General features: G+C 41.8%; 1 protein-coding gene across 2 annotated transcripts in view; it reads left to right on the top strand.

Annotated features, from left to right (window-relative positions):
• The first annotated feature begins 822 nt into the window (after window positions 1–822).
• LOC125021704 (roundabout homolog 2-like) overlaps window positions 823–26,272 on the top strand; it is a 73,274-nt gene continuing 47,824 nt past the window's right edge. Inside the window, exons 1-2 of one of the 2 annotated variants that reach the window (XM_047607851.1) lie at window positions 823–1,458; window positions 4,934–5,260. In XM_047607851.1, coding sequence (XP_047463807.1) covers window positions 1,404–1,458; window positions 4,934–5,260 — 382 coding nt within the window. In that variant the 5' untranslated portion in view covers window positions 823–1,403. The remainder of the gene's footprint in view (window positions 1,459–4,933; window positions 5,261–26,272) is intronic. The other variant, XM_047607852.1, reaches the window with a different exon arrangement.

Here is a 26,272-nt window from a genome sequence, read left to right as displayed (position 1 = left end):
GTGAACACTGTGCCAAAAATGGTTTAATTTCACTCTCTGGATCAATAGCACCTGATACAGGCTATCTCGTTCTCATCTCACGGTGAAGCACTGCATTTATAATGCTATTGACAATATTGAGCAGTATTGACGACAAGGCTGGATAAGCACCTCAGGCAGTGGGCAGGAATGAAGTGTCTTTTTTTTTTAACAGCCGTACACCTTTGTAATGGCTTTCTCAACTATGGACATAAAAATAAAATACCAGCTAGTAAAACTGGAGGGCTTTGTTTAAATGATATTACACAGCAGATCATTGTTTTGTTTTGTTTTTTTGTTTTTTGGCAGGGCAGGGCGGAGAATTGAAGGGATGAAGATGAATAGGAGGGAGAGCACAGAGGTGATAACATAGAGGGGATAGATGGAGGAATGTTTGTTTGTTGGACAAACAAAATGGCTTTAGTGGCTCTAGTTACAGGTGCAGTGGTGCATACCAGAGCATTATCTTGAGGATGTAAACCTTCTTTCTGCTGGATTAGTCGCATTTACTAGTGGAGTAGAAACAAACCTGGCAGCCAGTCTGCATTGCGTTTATGGAACAGTGTTATGAAGCTGCATATTAATCAAGTAAAGAGATATTTAATGACTTATTTGTATACAAACATAAAGCGCATTTCAATCAATTTTAAATACACATATAATCTAGCAAATATGCCCGAGATGTAAAACTGAATGAAAAACTGACTAAAGAAACGAAGATGCGCCTATGTGTCTATAACTACAGTATCAGTCTGCTTTCTGTTCAAATGAAGTAAAGGGGGTATTGCTTTGCCATCATCTATTGCCTGTCCCGAATCTTATGATGGCTTTTAGTGTGCAGTTTTATTATGCATGTTGAATTTACAGGGTAGTTTCTCCCAGGGCAGCGGAGTGGAGAGGAGGAGCTGAGCTGCGCTGCGCTGCGCCGTGCAGCTACTCACCTCAGACTGAATCCTGTCTCCACCTTTCATCCTTCAACTTGTCCCGCGCGAGGATGGATGCGTTTCGGACCCGGCGAAGAGTCTGAGGAATGCGGTGTGACCGGGGGGGCCGGCGATAACCGGTGCGTCTTTGGGCGTCGGTGATGTTTGCAGTTGGCGACTGCAGAAACTGCCAACGTGTCGGCGAGTCGACAGACCAACAGCTTTGCTGGTGCGCTCTTGGAGAGAGGATGAACGGGCATGTGGATGAAATAACTGTTAACTGAAATAACCGCGGCTGCAGTAACTGTTTCTTAGTTGTTTTGGTTAACTAACTTTAAAAAAAAAAAATAGCCAATTGTCACACAGTCTCATAAGTGAAAACGGGACTGACTGAGTAATTAATTGATTGTTTGCCTGAGGAGGAATTCATGCGCCGATAGCTTACGAGGCCAATATGCCAGAATGGCTCCTCTACAGTATTTATTTCTCTGTGGACTTCTGTACACCCAAACCGACGGTAAGTTTACGAATACGTCTGTCTCTGAACGTCGTCTTTTAAATTCTGTTTTACCCCGCGTCAAGGTGTAAACACCACACCGGGATGCAACCCGAAGTGTATTGGACCCACAGTCTAGCCAGCTAAAGTGCAAAAAGAAGATACCGAGAACCAATTTACTGTGATGTTTTTTCTCCATAATTCGTACGCGCCGTATCATAGCTGGTTAATTTATTAGTCCGGATGTAAGATATTGTTCCAGGCCAACTATTTAATGGCTGAGGCAGACGAAGTTACTGATTTATTCATAAGGGCAGCTAATTGAAGAATTTTTTTTTTTTTTTTTTTTTTACTAGACTGAACTCTTTGACAGCCTCTCCTGACTTCTTTAAAAGGAAAAGAAATCTTAATTGATAATTTCTCAGTCCATTACACTCCCCAAATCTCCTGTTCTGTTGGTTTTAAAGCGTTTCACGCCTATAATTGTTCAAACTGTGCTCGTAGATTGCTGTAATTCTCTTTACCTCAGGTCAGATACTCTGTGCCCTAATGTGCTACTGTGATAACTTAATTGAGCTTATACCTGAAATGTCTAATGTGCCATCCAGACGATGCTCACTCTGACAGTCTGGCAGTTTGGCTCCTGCTGTTTATGACTGCAGGTTACAACACATAACATGCATATGTATAAACGCTGCACGTTAGACCTAAGAGTCTCAGACTTCCAGACAGGAAGTCCTTATCTTCAAGTGTTTTGTACTCATTCCCCCCCCTCCCAGCTTCACATAAATCATGAATCTGTGTCAGTGGAGTAAATGTATTCATGTGTTAGCTCTAGACAGGACGTAAGTTGCATGTGTGTTTCCTGCACATTGAGTTTATGCCGTACAGCATATCAGTGCAGTCTAAATGAAGCAGAGCAAAGTCTAGTTATCCCGACTGTATGAAGCTTATAGTGGTCAGCATTCTTTGACATGATGTGGGCTGAACTCTAAGGTCGCTTTGGAGGATGGTTATGTTGAGAGGGCTGCTGACATGTTTGTCATTTTCCATACGTTTGGGCTGAGTTGCCTAACAGTCTCAACAAAAATACTGTTGTTACAGCAAAACAAAGATATGGTTAATATTGCAATACTGTTGCGCTGGTTTGTATCAGATTTTGCACATCTGCAGAGCATCATAAAATAACCACTGATGTTACAGTATCATTGCTAGCATCGGAAAGGAAAGAGCAGGGAGAAGGTGGCACTAGTAAACCCTGTTTGCTCCTGTCTGACTGACTGCCTGAGGCAAAAATGTAGGTGATCTATTATCTGTTGGTGAGCGCAATGATGAGTTTGCAATGCAAGCGCAGTGTTTGATACCCAGACAAGGAGCCCATCTTGACGACTCGCGTCTTGCTGATTTCCAATTTGTCGTGGTCTGGCTGACTTGACATCTCAGACTTGATTTTCAAATGAGAGAAAATCCCTGAATGGCAAGTGCCCTTTGCTTGACAGTCAAATGACTCTTTCAATTATAATGACAAATTGAATTCCTCTGAACTCTAGTGGTAGAAAGTTGTCACTTTAAGTTGACTTTTAACAGCATACCTCCTGCTTATTAACCCTTAAATGACAGGTTTCCTTCTGCAAGGCCTTGAGTTTCCGCTTCAGCACCATGGACAGATCCCCATAAACAGGCAGGCTTATGCAGAAAACTTAGCAGGACTAATGGTTTCAGACAGGCCTTGGCGAGTCATATTTATGCCACAAATGTATTCTGAATGCATGCAAATATGCCAAGAATAGCTCTATAGTTAAATCCCTGTTTAACCCTAGCTGTTATCAGTGCACAGTTATTCAGCTGTTAAACTGCCTGCGTTTAATTCAAGGATTCAACTCCCTGCTCATTTAAATTCAGGGTCATGGTGAGCATAGAGCATGCACTGAGCAGAAAGCAGGCAAAGCTCCCTGTCTGGGATGCCAGTCGATCACGGGGCCAACAGACTGACAGGACCCCACAGGACCCTCTTGCTGTTAGATGACAGTACCAACCGCTGAGCCAATGTGCCACCCACAACTTAAATCATCTAATTTAAATTCTGCTGTCTGACAGCACAAGTCTCCGTTAGCTACAGTGCAGACGGGGTAATGGGGTAACCAATTAGAAGAAGTCAGTATTTCACAAACTGAGCGTTTGTTTGTGTCATTATGGATCCATGCAAATGTTATTACTTAAGAGGCATATGTATAGAGTTTTGAAAGCATTTTTTAAAACACAATGTATCACCATGGGTTGGCGTGTCGGTGCCGGCTAATGGAATGTTTTTTGTAAACAAGCCTCTTAATATTATTATCTGTCACATCAATTTTACTGACATTTGAGACATTATTTCGGTTGCCGTGCAACAGCCCGTCATCACAGTTACTTTTGCAATCTGTCACCATCAAATGCAAAAAAACAAAAAAACAAAACAAAACAAGAGACCATGTAATGTAATTTTAATTTATTTATATCTTATTTTTTAGACCCGGTTTAGCGGATCATTCTACATATTTTTGGTTTGTTTGCATGTGCGCAACATAAAAAGAAGCCTTTTAAACACAGATATTACAATGTGCTCACACACCGTGAAACGGATGAGAGGTGTGACAATGTCATGTCTGTAAACAAACATGGTGCCACAACATTTGGGTCATTCTTCTGTGACATTTAGAGGTGGAATTCATGAGCTTAAACTGAGCGACGAGCTTCATGTGAGCCAAATAAAACGGAAAGAATGAGCACAGTGAGCGTTGTTAACTGGGTTGCGGTTACTTAAATTATGGCGTTATTCTTATCACGGTAGTCAGGATTAGGCCCATGACATTTGCCGAAGATTGGCTTTCCAAAGCGAGGGTTACAATCTAAATATTATGATCTAGGGATGTCGCCTTTAAAGGGGATAGAGAACTGTAAACTTTGTATATCCTCGGTATTACAGTACAAAGCGAAAGCAGTCACTGTAGCACACTGACTGAGACAACATGTTTGATGATGTCAGGGTTTGATGGAACGTGTTAATGAAAAAGCTAATGAGATGTAATGACTCTTCAGCTCCTGTCTGCGAAAGTAAACATGGGAGCCTCCATGTAGTAACACAGCGTTTATTGCAGTCAGCAAGAGCCTGACTCTTATCTACCTTCAAGGACTGAAATGAAATTACAGTTTTTTTTTCTACCAATCATGTGGAGACAGATGGTTTAAAACACAGTAGAAATGTGAAAGAACCCTTTCCTATTTTCCTATGCCTTCCATGTAATTTTAGTTAGTGATATGTGATCAACTTTACAGTTTTTGCTTTTCACTTTGAGGTAATGTTTCCAGAGGTTGTCCAGTCTTAGCTTCTACTGCTGCTCTTGGTTACTAAATCTCTTTGCTGCTTCATCCAAATGAAAATGCATTATTCATGTGTATGTAAATATTAGAATTATTACTTCAAGAAGACTTCCTTTACCCTCTCTTTTTCCTTTAGGGTCTCGCCTTCGCCAGGAAGACTCCCCTCCTCGCATCGTGGAGCACCCTTCTGACCTCATTGTGTCCAAAGGGGAACCAGCCACTCTCAACTGTAAGGCAGAGGGCCGTCCGACCCCCACGGTGGAATGGTACAAGGATGGGGAGCGCGTTGAGACGGACCGCGACAACCCTCGATCCCAACGCATGCTGCTGCCCAGCGGGTCCCTCTTCTTCCTGCGCATTCTCCACGGACGGCGGAGCAAGCCAGACGACGGCAGCTACGTGTGCGTTGCCCGAAACTATCTGGGGGAGGCCGTGAGCCGGAACGCATCTCTAGAAGTGGCATGTAAGTCTGACTTTTCTTCGTGTCCCTCTAGGCATAAAGGTAATGCCATGGTCAAGGAAATCCCAGTGCTGCGTGACAGAAAAAATGGAAAAATACTTATGCAGTATGTATTGAGGTTGGTAACCTTTTGTGGGGTAGAGGAAAATGTGACGATGTGTTAATGCTGCATCTGAAAAAGGTAGAGTTTATGTTAAATTAAGCATAACGTTTCGGGGCTATTGTGCTAGGGGATCCACATATAAGATGTCATCTGTCATAATATGTGCAACGTCACCTTTCCACTGAACCTACAAGGGTGTGTGTGTGTGTGTGTGTACTTGGCTGTGTGCATTGCATGTGTGCACATATGTGTGTGAATATGTTCTCAGACTGTTAGTGAGACCTGTTTGGATGACCTGTTTGAGTAATATACGGGCAAAGCTGTGAATCGCTCAAGGGAGGGAGAGAAAAAAAAAGAGAGATGGTTGGGGGGGGGCAGTATTTTAACCTAGCTCACTCCCTTTCACTGTTTGGATTTGGAAAGATGCAGCCAGCTCCCAGCCAGTTTTCTCCCTGTGTGGGAGAGAGGCGCTCTGGGCTATTCACATTTCCATTATGTGCTAAACTGAGCTGATTTCTTGCCATGAACAAGATGCACACACGCTCGGACGCACACACAGACATACATGCACACAGGGACACACACACACACACAGTCCCCCCTGCTCTGGTTATCATGCGCACAGAAAGGGGATTCCAAGCGAACTGCAATAATACAAATTGGTTGAAAATGTACAATATATAAACCACTTTTTTAATCTGTTTTACTGCAAAATACGTGAGTATAATGGCTTGACTGTGATGTACTGGACAGTGTAGTTTGTTGGGAGAACTCTCTCGGGCGGAATTACATTCTCGGTGACGCTGTTTTGACTTCAGCTGCTTTTTTAAACCAGTGATCTGTATTTGTCTGGCCATGGAAAGGGGCAAAATAAAAAGAAAAGAAAAGAAAAGCTGAAATAAGGTCCATGAACCTTGTCCGTGAATAGCCACTCTGCCAAGACATTACCTGGGGGGCATCTTGGGCATTTTCTTGTCTCATAGCCTTTTCCACACAAGACACTTGTGTCTGTGTTGTCTCTGTTTTCTTACTGGTGGTGATTACTCTGCTTCGTTTCAAATAAAAAGCAATGAACTGTACTGGAAAAACGAAAGCTTAAGGCGATGTCGGGCATGTGAAAGGACATGGAAATCCAAATTCTGCTAAATCAAGAATGTGCGTCAGTGAGTCAGCGTTAGTTTTAACATATGTAATGAGACACTGCGGTGTTTCGTTTTGCGGCCGGCTGCTATCTTACAGTTTTACAGTTTATCCCCCGTCTCACCGTAACCACAAGTTACACTGCACTACACATCGCATTAACTCAGCACATCTTGAGTTGTGTCTGAAGATAGCGACTTACTCTCCCGCTCATAAAGAAACCAGAGACCCAAAACTGTCGTTATAGTGTCAAGAGACAAATGCAATGGCTGCTTCGCTGATTTCCTTGACTGAATAGAGGGCGACTTTATGAACACAATGACTGTGTCAGAGTGATTTTGCGGGGATTTTATGGTTCTCCTTAAATACAATAAAGCTCATTTGTGCTCCGTAGCTCAAACAGGCATTCGGAATTCATTTTCGGAGTTAATTGTCACACTCTTTGTCGATGCAGGAGCTTCAATTATTATTGCCAAATACCCCCCCACCCCCCTCTATTGTTGGTGGAGGGGTGTGCTCTATGTACTGTATTGTTATGAATATGAAGTGCCAAACGTAAAGGAGCTAAATCTAAATATGAGGAAGTAAATATGGGCTCTGCTTTAATCTTCAACCCAGAGCAGCTTTAATGTTCCCTGAAATGTTGCCATGCACGTCTTCGATGATTTATTGCAGCGTATTGAATCCTTCCTGAAGCCATCGCTGAATGCAGAGCCATTGTTTTGTATTTTGCTGCGTATGTATAGGGAATAATTTCCTTTTGGCGTGTGGGGACATCTTAAGGAATTCATCTTTGCACGGTGGAGTTCACATCACATTTATACCTCTGAATTTCTTGGCAGTGGCATGAACCATGCAGACCTACCACAGGACATAAAAACTCCTATTTCCACCATTTACTATATTTTAAGTGGCTGGCATGTAACTACTTTGAACTAGAACATTTGTTGTTGCTTGGAATGTCTGTCTTTGAAAGCTGGATATGTTGCCTTAAACTCTGCCCACAAAGGAAGCTATTCCAATGTTGATCTTATTTACCAGTTTAAATAACAGCCTCTAACCTATTTTTCTTTGGAGGCAGTGTCAATAGGTTGATTTTTTCTGGAGCTTCTCTTACATAAAAGACAGTACATCCAAAGCTGCCTCTAGTCTTCTTTGTGTAATTCAGAATATCATGGCTACAGGGATGCATAATCACATGCCTCCTCCAGGGGCTGCAGGTTCCTGCCAGTGCTGCTGCAGCCAAAGTTGTCATGCAATGCTCCGGGTGGGGGCAAGTTGGGAGGATGAAAGTGCTGTGGGGTTGATCTGACTGTGAGTATAGCTCAAAACGGTCCGCTTCTTTAGGAGGCCGCACACATCCTCATATTTTCTCATGGGCTGTGGCGTTGTATCTCGACCAGTGGCTTAGAAAATGTAGCTAACCAAAGGGGAGTGACTCCCGCGGGTGCATTTGTGCTGTACAAGCCCAATTTTGGTGGTTTGTCACGCATTTGTGGGCCTGAGTCTGACTGAAATTTGAAGAGGCATTATTCGTTCAGAGCGATTCCGAAACACTTCAGCTGTTTAAGATGGCAGCAAAGCTTAAAATATGTAAATTATGCAGCGACGGCAGAGAGCTGGCAGCTTGGCAGAAACAAATAATATACCTCATAACGTTCAATTGTCTTATATATTTAGCGCTCCTTACCAAAATCTGTATTTTTTGCACATTTATTTCTCCACACACGTTTCACAGAAGAGCGCATGACAAAGAATCAATAAAAAGTAGCCTGGAAAAATCATACTGAATGTCTTGCTTTGGTATTGATCTTGTAAACTGGCTGTGGGTAAGATGGCAGAAAACAGCCCAAAAAAAAATAAACAACAACAAGCCGCATACACCCTAAGTGACGTCTTTCTTAGATGTGAAGAACTCATTTGTTTCCCTCACCATGTATTTATTTCCTCATTCAGCTGCTTTATTACCCCTGACACTTTGTCACTGTTTTAAAGCGTTGCCTTTTTGAGTTCCCTTCTTGTGCCTAATCATCTCTCTTCAGACTTACTTCAATACATCTGTGACGTCTGTAGGGACAGTATTAACACAGTTTTATTCCATCTGGATGTTTAATTCATCTTTTTTTAAACAGTTTTGCATACTGTAGATATTTTATTTTTCTAAAGGCTGGAAGTGTTTTACATTGCACACGAAGCTTATTTGAGCTTGAAACTAATTGATGAAGCCTACATATGTGTTTTTGCTGTGACTGGAAGCGAGAAAACCAAAAGGGAAGCAAACGTTCATACGGTGGCCAACGGGTGAATATTCACTGCATCCGCTAGAAAGCTCAAATGAAAAGAAGACCTTGTTGAAATTCTATTTCCTGAACCGTCTTGTTGGGTGCATATTTGACACGAATGATAACATCAGCCATTTCACCAAGAAATGAGGCCATGTCTGCTTATTATTAGAAGGTCTTGTATTATTGTTTGACAAACAAGACTCGCCGTGTTCGCGATGCTGTTTCAGGACGTCACTTGATTTTCACACCCGAGTATGTAATTTTAGTAATCAGCAGTCACCTGCTGTCAATGTGTACAGTCACATCTTCAGTCGGTTAAGTCGGGGCGCCGCAGCTGAGCGCCACTTCTGGGCAACAAACAACGACGCAACCTCCAGGCCACCAGTGGACTGGCACTAATCATTGATCATCAGAGCGAGTGGCTGTTGATGGAAATAGAACAGCTTCCGCAAACTATTAAGAAGGCGCGCAGCGGCATGCACAGCGATGTGTCGGAGGGAGGTGTGGGCGGAGGGGCGGCGGATGCAAGGGTGTTCATTAGCACAAAACTGAGGAGCAAGATGAGTCCCCCTCTGTTTTACTGTGCTGAGAGAATTAGAAGTGTAGTCACTCAGCCAGACAATCATCAATTAAATCCTCACACTCACAGACAACCGGCAACCTAAGCAGCTACAGTACTCCATAAATCTAGTGCCTGGATTGGGGTTGATAGTGCACTTTGGTAATTATTTTTGATGAGAGATTATATACAATGGACATTTATGTGATTTTTTTTTTTTTTTAATTATTATTATTATTTTAGGAACATTTGTGGATTCGGAGCCAAGATCTAAGGAGCATGCAGTATGTTGGGCATGTAAAAGGAACGGCGCTGGCAGAAAGTATATATCTAAAACCCGGCCAAAATGCTAAAGGCTAACAACATTCACACACGCACACACATAACACATATACTATCATAACATGCAACAGATGGAATGCTTACAGTGATCACAATCTTAGTTTAGCATGTTAGGGTAACATCTGTTAAAGCACTAAACTCCTACACACATACAGTATTCATTAGTTTTATACGGTAAAGATTTAGGAACAACCAGATGAACCCCACTAGCGACATCCTGTTGCCAGACCTCACAGGACACCCTCAGACACTCTTTTGGAATCACAAGGGAGACCTACACAGTATTAGGAAAGTGGTGGTGGTGGTGAAAAAGATAATTTTTCAGACTGCGAAGCACCTGCTACCAGTTAAACGAGTGAAAGGCAAACAGGAGAAAGGTACACATAAGGGCTGCTGGACTGGCAACAGATGCAATGTGCAATGTGGCCAAGCGACCTACTCATACAAAACATTGACAGTCTGCCTGGAAACACACAGGACTGGCAGGCTCTAAGGTTGGGTGTTGGTAAGACTAAAACACACAATTAATTAAGCAACTTGTCACTGTCTGAAACAGAGAATGCATTCCAATGGAAAAGCTACCAAACCCTAAGAGACGTAGAACATGTTTGATTCCACTAACTAGGCACCTAATAATAGTAATGATGGACTACTACCTTATTTCTGGTATCACAACAACAATCTGACCCCAGAACTCCATATCAGATAGCTTCTGATGAACTACCCGTGTGCTGTGCCGCAGTTGTAAAGCACAAACATGGAGATGTTAGATAACTGATTTCGTCCATGTGATGCACTTTGCGAGACAAGACTATTACATGTCTGGAAAAATCTAATTCTGCCAAGAGGCTATGTTGTTTACCGAGCTGAGTGGCTCCTAGGAATGTCCATCGTTGGGGAGGATACAGCAGCAAGATGGCAAAATGTGAGGATAGAAGACAGAAGCAGCACAAGCAGAGGTCCGATTTAGATCTCTTTTCCGTAAACCTTCAGGGCCTGAAATGAATTATAGCACTCTAAACTCATGTTGGTATTCCGCACTTGATAATTAGCAATTTTTATTGTTTTCATTGCACTACACAAAACCAGACCGGACAAGCATGAAACAGATGGAACTATGGCATCCCCGCTCTTTCAGTATACTATTTGTAAGTGAGTGTGAAAATGTTCTCACACATTTTGAAATGCTGTGCACTCCAAGATGCTCATACATCGGGGAAAAAAAGAGAGACTGTTAACTGTTGTGCCATTCTGGGTCCTTCACAGAGGGCAGTTTGCAAGCACTGCTTCCTAGAGACTGCAAGTCATGTTTCACAAATCACTGCGCTCCAGTAAAGGACTCATGCAAACTCATGGATGGGTCATAATTATACAGTTTGCTTTTAGTGGTAAAATGTAGGAACATGAGCGAGTTGAGAAAATATCTCTTTTGTAATTGCAATGTTGCAAATTTATAGAAACTAGTCTCTGGTTCTTACAGGAATCATCTGTAGTAGTTTTCTGTGGGAAATTGTTATGTCTATCATATTCAGGTAGCAGTTGATATTTTTGGGGCTGATCTTGGAGCCAAATGAAGTTACAGATATTTTTGGTAGCAGCATACACAGATCAGGCATAACATTATGACCACCTTCCGTATATTGTGTAGGTCTCCCTTGTGCCTCTAACACAGTTGTGACTCATCAGAGAATGGGTTTCTGAGAGTGTTCTGTGGTGTCTGGTAACAGGATGTTGTTAGTGGGGCCTTTGGATCCTATTGCTTAAGGGGAGGGGCCTCTGTGGATCATCCCACAGATACTTGACCAGTTTGGGATCTATTGAATTTAGAGGCCAGGTCAACACCTTGTGCTGTTCTTCGTGTTTTTGGGTTGTTCAAACAGTTTTTGTGCATGTGTCTAGGTCAGGGTGCATCCTGCTGATACATAATTGCAGTCCGTTTACAATTAACGGTCATCTTCACATCTCTAGGGCAGTTCACGACAATTTTAGAGATACGGCACTGAAAACACTATGATGTACCATTCCTGCAGGTGTTAACATGATTGAATCAGTAATATCTGGTCTGTGCACGAAGAAATATCTTATCTCCAATCTTAATTCTCAGTTGAAGCACACATTATACGCACAAGAAAGAACAGCCATATCTCTCAAGGACGGACACAACTAACGTGTATAAAGCTGTCAGTTTACCTGCGATACACAAGCATAATTCTTTAAAAGCCTTAGGGGGTGATTACACTGAAAAAAGAAATGCTTCTCATCCCTGCAAGTGTGATCCCAATCATATATATATATATATATATATATATATATATATATATATATATATATATATATATATATATATATATATATATATATATGTGTGTGTGTGTGTGTGTGTGTGCGTGTGTGTGTGTGTATATATATATATATGTGTGTGTGTGTTTGTGTGTGTGTGTGTATATATATATATACGTGTGTGTGTGTGTGTGTGTGTGTGTGTGTGTGTGTGTAGCGTGGAAATCTCGTTGTTGCTATGCAGCTACAAATTACTTGTGTGGCAGTATAGCACATGTAATGTAATTGTGTAATTGACAGCAGCCATGTTAAGGTAATCAAAAACAAAGCTGAGACACAAACCTCAAATATTACTCTAAGCTTTATGTTTTTTTTTCTATCATGATGAATGTTTCTATGGGTTCTCAGTACTACTAGAGCCCTTCTCTGATTCTGTTTTTGACACTGCAGCAGGGAAGACCGGCCATTGACTGCTTGTGATTGGACAACGGAGAACAAGCACCCTGCAGCTTTATGTGTCCAGAGTAGGACTTTTTATGGCTAATGCTGCTTATATCCCTGTAGACTTGCATACAACAAATCAGATATGCACAGCAAACTCCTGATGCCATTTGAAATTTATCAAGTAAGAGCGTTCAAAACAAGTCTGTGACTGAGACCTGTGGTAAAGTAATTACAGTATGAGTGATATAGTCTGTATTTAGTTCAGGTAAGTATAATAGCACTAACTCTGTAATGTACAGATGATTGATGTTCAGTTGTGGTCCATGCTGCAGCAGTAGAATCTGAATTAACTGTTTCAGCCTATCTGATTATAATCCTTCCTGTCTCATCATCTGTTAGTGGGTCTTTGCGTCAGTGCAAGGCATTAATAAAACAATACCAATAGTTTCATCCTGCCAGTGAAACAGTAGATAGGAGATTTATTCCCCTCTATTAAACGTGGTCTTGTTTTATAACAGTACAAATATAGAGGTGGGCAGGGCTCTGAAGTGGAACTAATTTATGGATATTTTTTGGCTGAAGACAGTGAGATAAGGGGGCTAGCATCTGGTGCTAACTGGACCATGCTCACTCCTTGGAGGTCTGTGCGTTATGAGGTTCGGTAAGTTAGCTAAGGGCTAGCATCTGGTGTTAATTGGACCATGCAAACACCTTTAAGAGCTCGGGTGCACTTTCTTACAGTTGGTTGGAAGAAACATATGCCTGGCGTGAAGAAGCACACTAACTCGATGTACTGTGTTGAATCGTTTTGTAGCTTTGTGGCAGCTGTATGCACTCAGAGATTCAAGATAAAATTTCAGAGTTGCTGTCTTTATCATAAATATACCCCACAATGGATTTGTTTAGTGTAGTCAGACTCTTACATTGTTTTATTGTGACATTGGCTTGAGTATCTAAAATGAATTAAAGTAAGTCTCATTTCTGATAGGTCCCTGTAATAAATATACTCAAAATCAGTCATACAAGGAAAATAATGATTTGAAATATTTGTGTTCTGTAAAGTAATGATACAGTATACTGTAGATGACTTGAATTTCGTGGATTTTCAATGATTAAATGCATCATCAGGTTTGTCCAGGGCCGTCCTTGTCATTACTGTGAAGGGACAGGCATGAATAGAACTATCGTGTGTCTGTGCTTCATGGAAAGTACTATAAAATAGTTGTTGTTTTTTTTTTTTTTACATAGTGCTTGGCAAAATCATTCAGAAATATAATAATAAACTACTGCAATTCTAAGGCAGCAATTAGAAACAGAGGAAATCGTGTCTGTATACACTTGATGTGAATGGTGGTCAGTGCCATCCTTTAAGTGACTGTGTTTGGATAGGCACAGGAACCTGTGGTAAAAATCATATTGGATCAAGCTACTCCCATACACTTTTCACAGCCTTTGACCGAGGTAACTGTTCTAAATAAACCAAATATTCCTATCTAGCGGAGGTGTCCTGCCGACCTATTGAAAGTCTTCCAGGAAAGCTGTGTGCAAGGCTATTGCTGCCAGCCACAGACTTCTACGAGGGAAAAAAAACATGTTTACTATCAAAGAAGCCTTGAGTTCAATGCTTAAGTTGCACTGGAAGCCTGTGCTGTAAAAAGTCCAAAACTTCTTTCAAATATAACCAATTCAATACTGAACGCGTGAAAAGCATTCGCACGTGCTATGCGTCCGGAGACATTTGATAAAATTATTTTCAGCGCGCGTGTTTGGATTGGATTTGGCAAAGACCACACAGCAAAATCCATTTTCAATGTGATGGATCGTGAAATGATTCATTACATGCCGCTGTCTACTTTTCAAGGTAGTATATTGCGGTGCCGTACACAATACATTATTGACTATAATTTAATGCAGTCGTGTTCCAACATTTGAATTTGAAATATGGCTTTACATCTCCTTTTAGATGAGTTGGCGCTGGCTTAAGCTACTCCATTAGCAGACCTTGAATGGGGCCTTCACGCTATTACAAATACAGCTGTAACTTATTGCTGCTGTCATCTATGGAAGCTGCAGCTGGGCCTAGCAGCTTCTTTTTTTTTTCTTTATCAGGAAACTACATTTACCTGTGTTTTATAATAATTGTATAAAGTCGGATGTGTTGGATGTTGGATGTGGAGAAGCGACTGCAATCAGAAAAAAAAATGAACTACTCTTAGCATGCTCATATGCTTACACCACATTTGTGTACGTGTATGGGTACGAGTGTCTTTACTCATGTGTGACTGTGTTCATCTGAGTGTGACAAAGCTCAGGCGTGTGTCTCTCAGCAAAATGATAATGGTTCATAATTGTTGCTGCGCAGTGATTGATGTGCAATCTCTGCATAAAGTCTTGATGAGGGTGAGAGGGCATCTTCAGGCAGATTTGCTGATAAAAAAAGAAACACCCAAGCAGTATTAAAAATGTATTGTTTTTATTCTGTCTGGCATATTAAGCTGGAAGCTAGTCGTTGCATTTGAATGTCTGTCTTTGCGTGGCGTAGGTATGAGTATGCCTATCCACTCCCTTCACTGGTCTCCGCTGTGGCCGGGGTGCTGACAGTGAAGAACATCATCAAGCAGCCAGAGAGGCTCCGGAGTTGGTTCATTATTCATGTGGCCTACCCAACATCCCACCCAATCTAGGCCAAAGCGCTGTTATAACTGCTAAGTGTCACAACCAAGACTTCTGTTTACCCATTCATTCACCTGCATCAGTCTACCAAGGATTCATCAACAACTCCCTCCATCCCATCTTCTGATTCACAAAAGGTGGACCAGGGCAGCAATAAACTGACATCAAAGTTCCCCAGAACACACCTCAGTGAGTAAAAAGGAATGGGAATATCCGGAAGCTATGATTAATTCATGAAATCCGCTGAATGTCGTATCTTCCCCGTATGCGACCCCCAAACAAACGCACTCAAGCGCCTGTTTTCTTTTTACCTGAGTTAGGTTATTTCATAAATAAATGCTGTAAAAAGGAAAGAGTGGGGCACTCTGTAGGCCCTGACCCTACCTTTCCTATTGGCACATCCACAAAGTGCTGCACCCCTTTGTGCGTCAATTCAATCTTCACTGTTGTAAAAGGTGAAATTGCAACAAGGCTGGTAAAAAAAAGCTTTCTATCCTATCTGACATGCTGGTGGTGCATGGGCAGAGTGGTGTCGGTGGTGTTTCTGAAGCTGCCGACCACATGTGCTGGATGCCTTACTAATGTCAACTTTAAACTTTACACTGAATAGCTAGTATTATTGTATTATATTGCTTCCTTTCTGACATCTTATTCTTCTCAATAAATACATACCCTGGATGCTTACTACCCCACTCTCTTGATTAGTTTCTCATCCCCAGCATATCATGTCCTTTGTTGTCCTCCATTTCTATAAACCACAGATATTTACTTTCTTTTTTTGTAGAATTTACAGAGCCATTTAATTACTAGGTTGCTGAACTCATCCAGTTACTTGTACTTTATAGATTTGTGCGCACTTTTGCCATGCCCCATTTGATGTGTGCCGTGAGGACTTTTAAGTCCTCCACTGCGGCTGTAAAAATCTCTCGTATGAATTAAAAGTGATTGGAAACATGTCATGAGCGCCACACTCTAGGATGGCTTAACTTCATACTTAAAGACACTTTACACCGGCTCACAGTGAGGACATGGCGTGCCGTGTAATTGCATTATTTGCTGAAGTGAAATATTGTATCACTTAAGACTTTCCTGAAGACCTGTGTTTTTTTGGTTTTGTCTTGGGTGATTGTTGCGTCTGCCACACATTCACACACAGCTCCACGCGGCAGCAGCGTTTCCATGGAACACGTTCTCAATATGATCCACTAATGCTAAGAGCAAACTCTTGTGCATCACAAAGACATTTTTATCGTAATGAACGGACAATGCAGAAAGCTGTTTTGTACAGCAACTGTGTTCCTGTGTAAAGGTTGCTGCTTCCATGGTTTATGGGTTAGCTTGGGCTCATGCTCCAGTGGTTAATGTGCACTTGTCCATTGCTGCAGATGTTGTCCGCATGGGGACTGGAGCTGAGGAGTGACCAACAGAGCTCAGCGTGGGGAGGGACGGACAGTGTGTTCCAGAACAGATGTTTCCAGCCTTTGTGCGTTTGTCATTTGGGCTTTAATCTGGTCAGTGAAGGGCATTAGAGTACAGGGGAGGCAAAGGGGATAGATGCCGTGTGCACGGGGACCCCAGCTGTCGGCACCCTCGACGAAGATCACCCCCATCCCTTTCGCAAAATCCTAAACTCACCCCCGCACTCAAGGCCCTCCCAATAAAATCCCTACCCATATAACGCAAGCCAAACACCACAGACTTTGTAATTGGCTCAGAATTAGGGCACATGGTGTATTGTTGAACCTGTGGAGATTATGCATTATGCTTGAATCTGTGGAGATTATGCAGCGCTGGGATATTATGCCTCCATTTTCTCTGATTGCGTCTCTGTATTATTTCCCTGAATGTGCCACGGTGAATATCCAACTCATTTCATCCTCTTTTTTTTCTGTCCCTGATATTTTACTTCACTCTCTTTTCACTTTTCTCTCAATTACCTTCTCTTCTACGCTCTCTATTATTCTTTTTCACTCTTCCCCCTTCACCCCCCCCCCCCTCCACTCCTCTTCTTCTCCTTAGGGCCTCTGGCTGTTTCCCCACAAGTGATGTTCTCCTGGCCAGATGATGCATGCATATCTCTTGTGTCTTCTTGATGCTAACTCACGTCGACATTTGCACGGCATTGTGGGATTCTGCTCTCGGTCATATTTCATGTAATGATGAAAATGATGATGGTGATGAGGGATCAGGGAGGGGGGGTGTTTCTATTTTCTACCCTTGTCTTTTCTTTAATATCAATCAGCACGGCGAGACAAGATGGAAGATAATGGGGTGGTTGCAGAAAGTGTGGCAGGGATAACAAGTTCTGGTTTGAGTTTCGGATGAGTTCCTCTTCACTTAGCGTAGCTCGTGAGCAACACGGAGAATTATGCACAAAGAACCAGCTTTCATCACTGCCGGTGTTGTGCGTCAGTTCTGCATTTTAAGCTGCACCACTTTCACAGCCGCTAATGCCAGGGTCAGTGGTTTCTTTCTCATATTGGATGTTTTTTTTTTGTTTTGTTTTTTTGCCGGTCCACTTCATCAGCAGCCGTATTTACTTGAACGCTGTGTTCTGATCAAGAGACAGGAAGTGAAAATAATCCCTAATAGAATAGCATTTTCCTTGCTAGTGCGCTAACAAGGGGAAATGTGTTCTAAGCAAAAACAGAGTGAGAGGGAAATGGCGAGCATAAACACGTTCATGGAAGTGGGGGGTACCATTATTGGATGAGTCGTGGCCGTGGCAGACTTTTAGCCCTCCTGCCGTGTGTCTCCTGCAGTATATTTGTGCGTGTCTGTTAGAGAGCAAGTGAGAGCTGGTGGCAACGTGCGCACTTTAGGGACTTGTCGGTATGCAAAGCTGTGTCAGTGGATATAGCATCTATGGAAGAGAGATTTCTCCACAGTCTTCGCTACACCCTAATTAATCTGCTTAAACCTGCTCAGCCTGTCTCCAACACTCTTACACATCAGAAAAGCCAGACAGCTCTGAATCCAACCAGGATTTTCTGGTTCATGGATGGCAGTGGAAAACCATTCCAGCCTCACATCTGACAGCTTTCTGTCAGGCTGTGCGGAAATGCATATAAAATAGATACAAATATACACCTCATCGTTTTTATGATGGATATTGGATGGGGGAGGCAGTTATCACAAGGGGGTCATGAAACCCCCTCAAACAGCCGGGCTGTTGGTTTATATTGCCGACCTGCATCCGTTGCCTCCGAGACGACAGACACGGCCGGAGCCAACAGATGAAGCAATTTATGGTCAGTAGCGTTCTTTTAGCCTTGCCCGAGGCTGTGGCTATGATCTGGATATTGCAAAAAAAATGCCAATGACAAAAGGGTGACAGTCATTTTTCTGTCTCTTTGACTCACTCTCACTGCTGGAGCCGCTGTAAACAACTCTCCCGGAATATGTAATGGAGTAAATCCACACCGTGCAGTCGAAAGTTTTTGAAAGCGGCAGCGTCCAGACTTAAATCCGGCTCGCTCGCCTCATTTTAAGACTGCTAAGAAACATGCTCTTCAGGAGTTTATCTCTTGCATGCTGTGATAGACCATCAGAATCCTATACACTGAATATCAAATCAGAGCTGCAGATAAGGTTTCAGGGTTTTGGTTGCACTTAAGCAGATTACAGTGTAACGATTGGTAAATAAAGGACTCGTCACTGAAGCAAAAATGAAATATCCATTTGTTTCTTGGCAATCTATCTACAGCATGCGGACTAATAGAGAGGAGTGCATGTGCTCCTGAGATTTAGCAAATTACACCTAACGGTAATTCTATACAAATTAAACAAAATATTTATACTGCTGGACACCAGTCGTTCGGTTCCAGGAAGCTGCAGTGCAGGAGTTCCCTCTGATGATTTGCAAAATCATCATTGTTCTCAGAGGATGCTTATCCAGACAATCAAGATAATAGCTACAGTGTATGGAGACTGTAACTCCTCTTTGCAGTCGTATACCATGACAGGTTTATATTGGAGCTAGTATGCTGCTATCTGAAAACTTAATAGACTTAATAATATAATGTTTTTGGATGTGAGCTGCCAGATTGAATTAAATACATGTAATAAAGCTCCTGGTTGAGGTGAATTCTATGGTTTTAATGCTGAGGATCAAAACCATAGATGGATCTATAAAACATTTTGTGATTCAGTTAAATATATTCTTGTAGATTAGGGTGGGGTGTAAATGTTTTGCATATGAAATCTGTTCTTTGGCACTTGAAATCAACTGTCATTTTGACTCCTTTTTGATCTGGAGCAATGAAGAAGAAGCTGCAATCATGCTTTATAGAGAAACATTGCACTTGAACTTGATTAACTAATATTCGAGTCAGACAATGAAGCTTGTTTTTTGGTGATGTGAGCCACAATAAACAAGTGAAATGCCAGTATTTTTTAGGATGGGCTACCATTTTACAGGTTTTACATAGTTTGCTCTCCCCGTGGAGAAACTTGTGTGGATGTACATGTACATGGGACAACATTTCCATATTGGTACAGAACATTATTATTATTATATTTCCCCCCATAAAGTGGATAAGACTTGTTTTAGTATGCTTAAATTGAAACCAAAGTATATACGAAACTTGACCCGAACACGTACTTATTTGGTTCTTTTGTAGCACAACTAGTCAGTCACAGTCTTCATGCAGATGTATGTTGAAGTGGGAAAAATGTTCAATCAGCTGACATAATTTCATAAGTGGCACGTGAAATGGGATGTTCACTTTTTCTTCTAGAACTGGGCTTTCATTTAAACTGAAAGTGCCACTTTAAAGTCTATTGTTAACTGTTTAATGCAGCCAACTGGCAACTCACCAATCTCTCAAACTGGTTCATACACACTGCAAATGGCACATAGGAAAAAAGAAAAGAAAAAATAATCTAAATGTCCTGAATGTACGAACACCAAATTCAGTTCTATTTCAGTCTGCGTTAGGATTGCTTCAGAAAACCAGCTTCTGTCAAGACTCAAAGATTGTTTTATTTAATTAATTCTGTCTTTTTTTTATTACACTTAGTTTATCAATGATGTCAGTGTTTATCTGCAATGGTGAACAGAACATTATTAAGAGCAAGTTTTATTTAACTTGATTTTAGTAAGAATTTGTCTAGTAAAAATTCATAACCTAATCAAAGCTTTTTAATTTATTGCCGCATTTCTTTCCCATTCTGAAATCTGGTTATATCAGAGGTGATCAGGCCACTGCATCCTTTCAGGAACACGTTGCCTGAGTGACTTTAGAAAGCAGTGCTAGCTATTCAAACTGTGACACACTAAACATCCCCACTTGTCAATACTGGCTCAGATTTATTGTGCAATCACATTTTGACTTATTTGTGTTGTATATTTGAGCTTAGTTTAGCTGGAAGTACCTCGTTACTTTTCTTTCAGCTACGCTCAGGTGCAAGTAAGTCACTATCACGATAGGAAGACTGAAACTACAAAATGAAAAAAAAAAAAAAAACAGTCATACTGAACAGACAGGCAATCAATCAAACAATGTTGTAATTGGACTTAGGACAAAATGCTTAAGTAGAACAATTCCAAAACTGTCTTTCTCCTTCTGTGTTAGCTCAATTAATCCCTGATTGGAGCTAATTGCTTGTGAAAAGTCTATTTGAAATAATGGTGGATATAAAGTAGACTGAGCATACTTGGCTGTGTTTCCTTCACTCTTTAATGCAGCCCTCCCTGCCAAGCAAACCAAATATTTGATGACAGAGTGCCTAATTGCCTCCTTTGTATCTCACCCACTCCCTGCCTTTGATTAACAAGCACGGGCAGGTACATGCTATACTAATGTGTGCAGGGTTTAGATTTACATTCACACGCCACGCTTTATACAGTGACTTCGATAGTCATTCACCATCACTAAATCACCCTACAGTTGTCCAGTAGTCGTACTTCCTGTTTTTCTAGCCATTAAAAGCCTCTAGTCTGGCTTCACTCAGGCTATTAAAAGCTGTTAAGCAGGCAGAATAAAGTGTGAGCTAATGATGAGAATGCATCTGCGAAATCCAAACTCCCCAGTACCACATTTAGCAACACTTAATTAATCTTAATGGATTCTGAAATAAGCCAGCCAAACAAATATCTTATCCATAAATTACTTTTCTCTGTTCCGTAACACGTTTTGCCACAGAGCACTCCCATGGGAGGCTTTAACTCGCTCAAATGAATGTATACGTGTGTGGTATGCTGTAAGTGTGTGAGCAGGAACACTTACAGTAAGCGCAGACTGAAATCGCACGTCCTCTACCAGCAGAAAAGAATTTGCTACGATATTAGCTCCTCAATATTAGCTCCTCAAATCACCCACTCTTCCATTTTCCCCTTTCTCATCATTTTCACTCTGGTCTTAAAATTTTCTTTTCATACGCAATCACTCTCTGTCTGTCTCCCTCTGATGTGAGGGAAGAGAAAGTGTTAGGGACTGCACCGGTGCAAGCTTAGTCCTTTGTGTTTTTTTTTTTTTCTTTTTTTGAAAGGATGCCATTTAAATTCAGTGTTGAAGTTGGATGAGCAGTTTCGGCGAGTGGTATTTGCGGGAGCATGTTTGTTTGTTCGCAGGCACGTGCGCGCGCTCGCGTATACGTGTGTACGTGTGTACGCGTAGTGCCTGCCACGATGTTCTTATCACCTCCTCACACACCTGCTTCCCTCGAAGACTGAGCCTCCCCTCTTCTCATGCCTCCTCATCAAAGCCAGATCCAGCCACAGTTGTCGCTTCCCTTTCCCTGCATGCGTCCCCCGCCCCCTCCCCCGTCTAGCTGCTTTGGATTGTGTTCAACACCCACCACTCCCCTTGTATCGCCGCGTTGTCCAGGCAGTCAGACCTTGCTGGTATCATACCATCCCTGAGAGGAAAATTCATGTGGCTTGGCGGATGTACGTACAGGTGCTGTAACTCTTGGAAGGGCTATTAAGGATTAGGAAGGATGACAAACTGCCTAAAGCCTTAAGTCGCTGGCAGTGGAGGGAAGGACAAACTACAGGTGTAAATCAGATGCTAACAAAGTCACTGTCAATTAATGTGAAATACCTCCTATGAGCAAGCTGAAGGAAACCCAGCGTGTGTTTGTAAATGAACATAAGACAATGGCTGAATCCATTCCGTTTAGAAAGACACTGACATCGTGCGAGTGTGCTAACAATGGTGCCACTTGTGCAGAATGCAGTGCATTCTTGAAACACATTTTTGTCACTAAAAAACCCAACACAGAAGCGGTTGCGCGTTTCACTTCCTATCTAATTAAAAGGCATCTGTGTAGGTGGCAAAAATTGAATTTGGTTTCCAGTCGTCCGATGTTGTAAACAAAGCCTCTCACGAACAGCAATTTAGAGGCGATGCATTGTTTAGATGAAATCACAAATTGAAGCAAAAAAAAAAAAAAAAAAAAAAAAAAACACAAGCAAGTTGGTAAATTGCATAAATGTGTCTAAGGTTATTTTATGTTTATTAGAAAATGAAACGATTTTTAGAGTAGAATATAACAATAGCATGTTCTGCAGTGTTAAGCCTTTAAAATATAGATCAGGATTCAAGGCTTTTATTCTTAACACATTTTTCCTCCGTTTTTATTCGCACACCGCCGAGCTCATATTTATGAAAATAATATTCGTCCCAGTCTGTAACATGGTATCATATTTTTGTTGTACCCTACTCCTGTCTGTCAGAGAACTCACAGACCGTCAGTCAGCCAAGCTCTAATTGCCTTCCCGTCTGCCATTACTGTACGCGTAACTTGAAATCTATTCATTTCACTTCCTTTTCCTTTTTCTCTCCTGTTCTCCTACTCTTGTGTTTATCTCTACATACTTCTTCATAGTTGTAGTAATTGTGCTCACCCTTAATTAACTCCAAAAGAGAGAGGGAATGTCTTCGGATTTCTAATTACCAGATGTTGAGTTTGAGTATACTGGAGAAGTAAAATGTGAATCTCAATTTCTTCGTGGCCCTTGAGGCTAGGATTTTAAGAGCAATTTTGTTATGTCTCATCAAGCAGCTAGCGCTGGGTTATTGCGTCCAGGTACTCACCGCATTCCCGATTGGTTTGATAATAATGCGTTTTTTAAGGGATTATTTTTCTGCTTAGTATTTTTTTTTTCTGTTGCCCTTTTGTCCAGCTCCTTCACTAACAGATGGCCAAATATTCTAGTCACTGAAACAATGCTAACCTAGTCCATGCATGTAATGTAAACAATCCTACCTCCAGTCAAAGCTTTTTTATGGCAACATCTGTATGTGTGCCCCCGATCTCCTCCCCCCCCCCCCCCCCCCCTCCACCCGCATCCCCTCCTTGTTGCTTGTTCCGTCCTCCCTAGAGATCAGCAGCATTAATAACTGTAAGTGGATAATGCCCTAGCTCGAATTCCGATCAAGGTTTAATAAGAGCATGATTCAGTTGGCCACTGGCAGCAGAATGCACTTTGTGTGTGGGCGGATTTGCAGGCTTGTGTGCGATTGTGCCTTAAAGCGCAAGCGCATTACTGCTGGTGCATCCAACGGTTTCAGTGGTCATCTTCCGACCTTTGGCCTCATTCAGATGTAGACGTGTGTCAAGGGTCATCACGGGTGTCGGAGTTCGGCCATGGTCCGTAAAAATGAACGCACGTTATCGTGACTGAGATATTATGAGTCCATAGTAACATATTGAAAAGGGCAGGGATGGATTTGTGCTTCTGCACCTGTCATCTTTGCGGTTATGAGCCACTGCAAGACCTTTTCAGCTGCCATTCTGGGCTTGTGCCAGTGCATCACAAGATGACTAAGATGATTTTTGCTTGTACTGGTGTCTGCGTGCTAGCATTCATGCTTGCAGCCGTACGGGAAGCATCTCTCTGACGCTGCTGAACACCATGTATAATGAGCCGCCGTGTAACTTCAACTGCATGGAACGGTATAGTTTCCAGTGAAGTATAAATGCAGCTCATCCGAGTTAATTGGAGTGTGGCGTGGATTGTATAAGGGTGTCCCTTCAACAGTCAGTTGTCTAATAGGAACAGAATGGTAGGCACTGAAATTATGAATAACATAATACATCACAGCAAAGGGAATGGTGAAGTTGAAATGTACTGCAGAGTCACATGGAAACACTTTAAAATTATTAATGTTTTTTTATGTATTATGTAATATGAAGTTCCCAGTGGAAGTCATGGGACAGTACAAAGGGGGCATTATTCATGTCGAGAAGACGCATGTTTAGCTGAGAGTCAGGGCCATTAAACATGCTATCTGTTCATTGCCATTAGCTCCAAATGCTCAGAGAGAAAACCTGACTTTGACATCTAATCCTCTTACTCGGAAGAGGACTAATGCACGCTGAGTATGTAGCACATCTGACAAACAGATCCATTTCCTATGTGCATACGTTGAATGGCGAAGTATCGATGAGAGGCCTGTTTTTGTTGTCTCGCCAGTCTCTTTTGACTTCCCGTCTCCTCCTGCTCCTCCTCCTCCTCCACACAACCAGATGGCCTCCCTCAAACAGAGCATTGACACCAGATGTGCAGTTCCAGTGTCGACTCAGGGACCAGCTGGGCTGAGTGTGCCAGTAGTTCTGTTAATGAAAATGGCTATGCTGTGTGTGTGTGTATTTGTGCGTGCGTGCGTTGTTTACCGTGGTTCAGTGGCATGTGACAGTTGGGGAACTCTCTGTGGGTGAGGGCTTTTTAGAGAGAGCCGTGGCGAGTTGCACTGCCGCTCAACTCAGCCATGTAGCGCTCAACAGCACTCCCACCAAGGCTGGAACTATACATCTAGCCATCCAGAATAAACATAGTCTCCCCCTACATCTTCCTATCTGGCATTCAGAACGGAGAGTAGTCTGTCACAACCTCCATCTCCCCTCATACATAAATATATATTCTTTCCTCTAACCTATTTAGCAGCAAGGGGATCACTGGGCTTATTACTAATTCATACATACTCCTCAAACAAAGAAGTAAGAATACACACTGTCTCGGATGGAATTTGTCCAGCTGTAATTTCTTACAATGAAATGTGGTCATTTTTCTGATTGGCCGCAGATGCAATCACGGGATCCAAGGTAGTAGTATAATGAACATTTCATTCAGATAAAACCTCAAATCCCAGCTAATGAAGCAGTTATTACAAGCTGCTGCTACATTTAAAATTTTTCTCAGAAACAATTCATTATTACAAATCGTTCTGTTGATCAATTAAATGATAAGGAAACAAAGGAACGCCATGTTTGCCTGGCAATAACTCTGCCAGCTTCTATAGGATGAAGACAAGTCAGCTAATTGAAAAATTTGTAATGCAAAAAGAGCTCATTAAAAAAAAAGAAAAAAAAAAAGATTTAAATCAAAAATGATAGGTATGAAAGCCTCCACTTGGACGATAGATTATGTTTTGCTACTATCTCCCAGCGCAGAAAGCATGAATGAGGTGGTTTAATATAGCTACGGCAAATGGCTGACGAGGTGGATAAGATTCCTCAAGCTCTCCTGTGCTCTGAAAGAAGGGTCTTGCACTTATAGGATAAATCCTAGCCCATTGAATTTTTTTTTGAAAGGGATGTGGAGTCCACTCACCTCCACACTGTAATATTTTTTAGCATTTTTGTCGAGCCAGGAGTGGTGCAGCCGAGTGACACAGGAGTGAAGGTTCCCATAGGATTCAGTCCATTAAGCCGATGGGGGCAGAGATGTGACTCCAGATATTGGAGAATCTATCTGGCTGCTGCCCTCTTGAATAAATCTCAGCGGATTTTTAACTGATGAAATTTCCCCAATTTCACCAGCCTTATCCAATTCAGAAGGACTGGCCCAATCAATTAAAGCTGATGTTATCCTTATGTGTCTGTCATGTTACCAGCCACTGCTGCGAAACGGTTTATTACAGATATACATTATGAATAAACATCAGGTATATCTGACATCTTATAGACCCTAACCCCGACAACATTACATGTATTAACATGAATTGTTGTACCATTCAGAGCACTTCTCTGTACGCCAGAATGGTTTTAAGAATTGTACTGATGCGTGCAAACTGTAACTAAAAGCTTTGTAACAAATTATATATAAAAAAAGTAGTCACGTGGAGCCGCGATATCAAAGACCTGGCCACACTTCTGTCACATTTACGTTTAATTAATACTGCCATCTGCTCTGTCTCCACCAGTTATAAAAAAATGTTGCATTATACACTGTACTCACC

This window comes from Mugil cephalus, chromosome 15, assembly GCF_022458985.1.
Source record: "Mugil cephalus isolate CIBA_MC_2020 chromosome 15, CIBA_Mcephalus_1.1, whole genome shotgun sequence".
Classification (NCBI taxonomy): domain Eukaryota; kingdom Metazoa; phylum Chordata; class Actinopteri; order Mugiliformes; family Mugilidae; genus Mugil; species Mugil cephalus.
The sequence above is the reverse complement of the archived record's forward strand: the minus strand, read 5'-3'. Positions and strand labels throughout refer to the sequence as shown.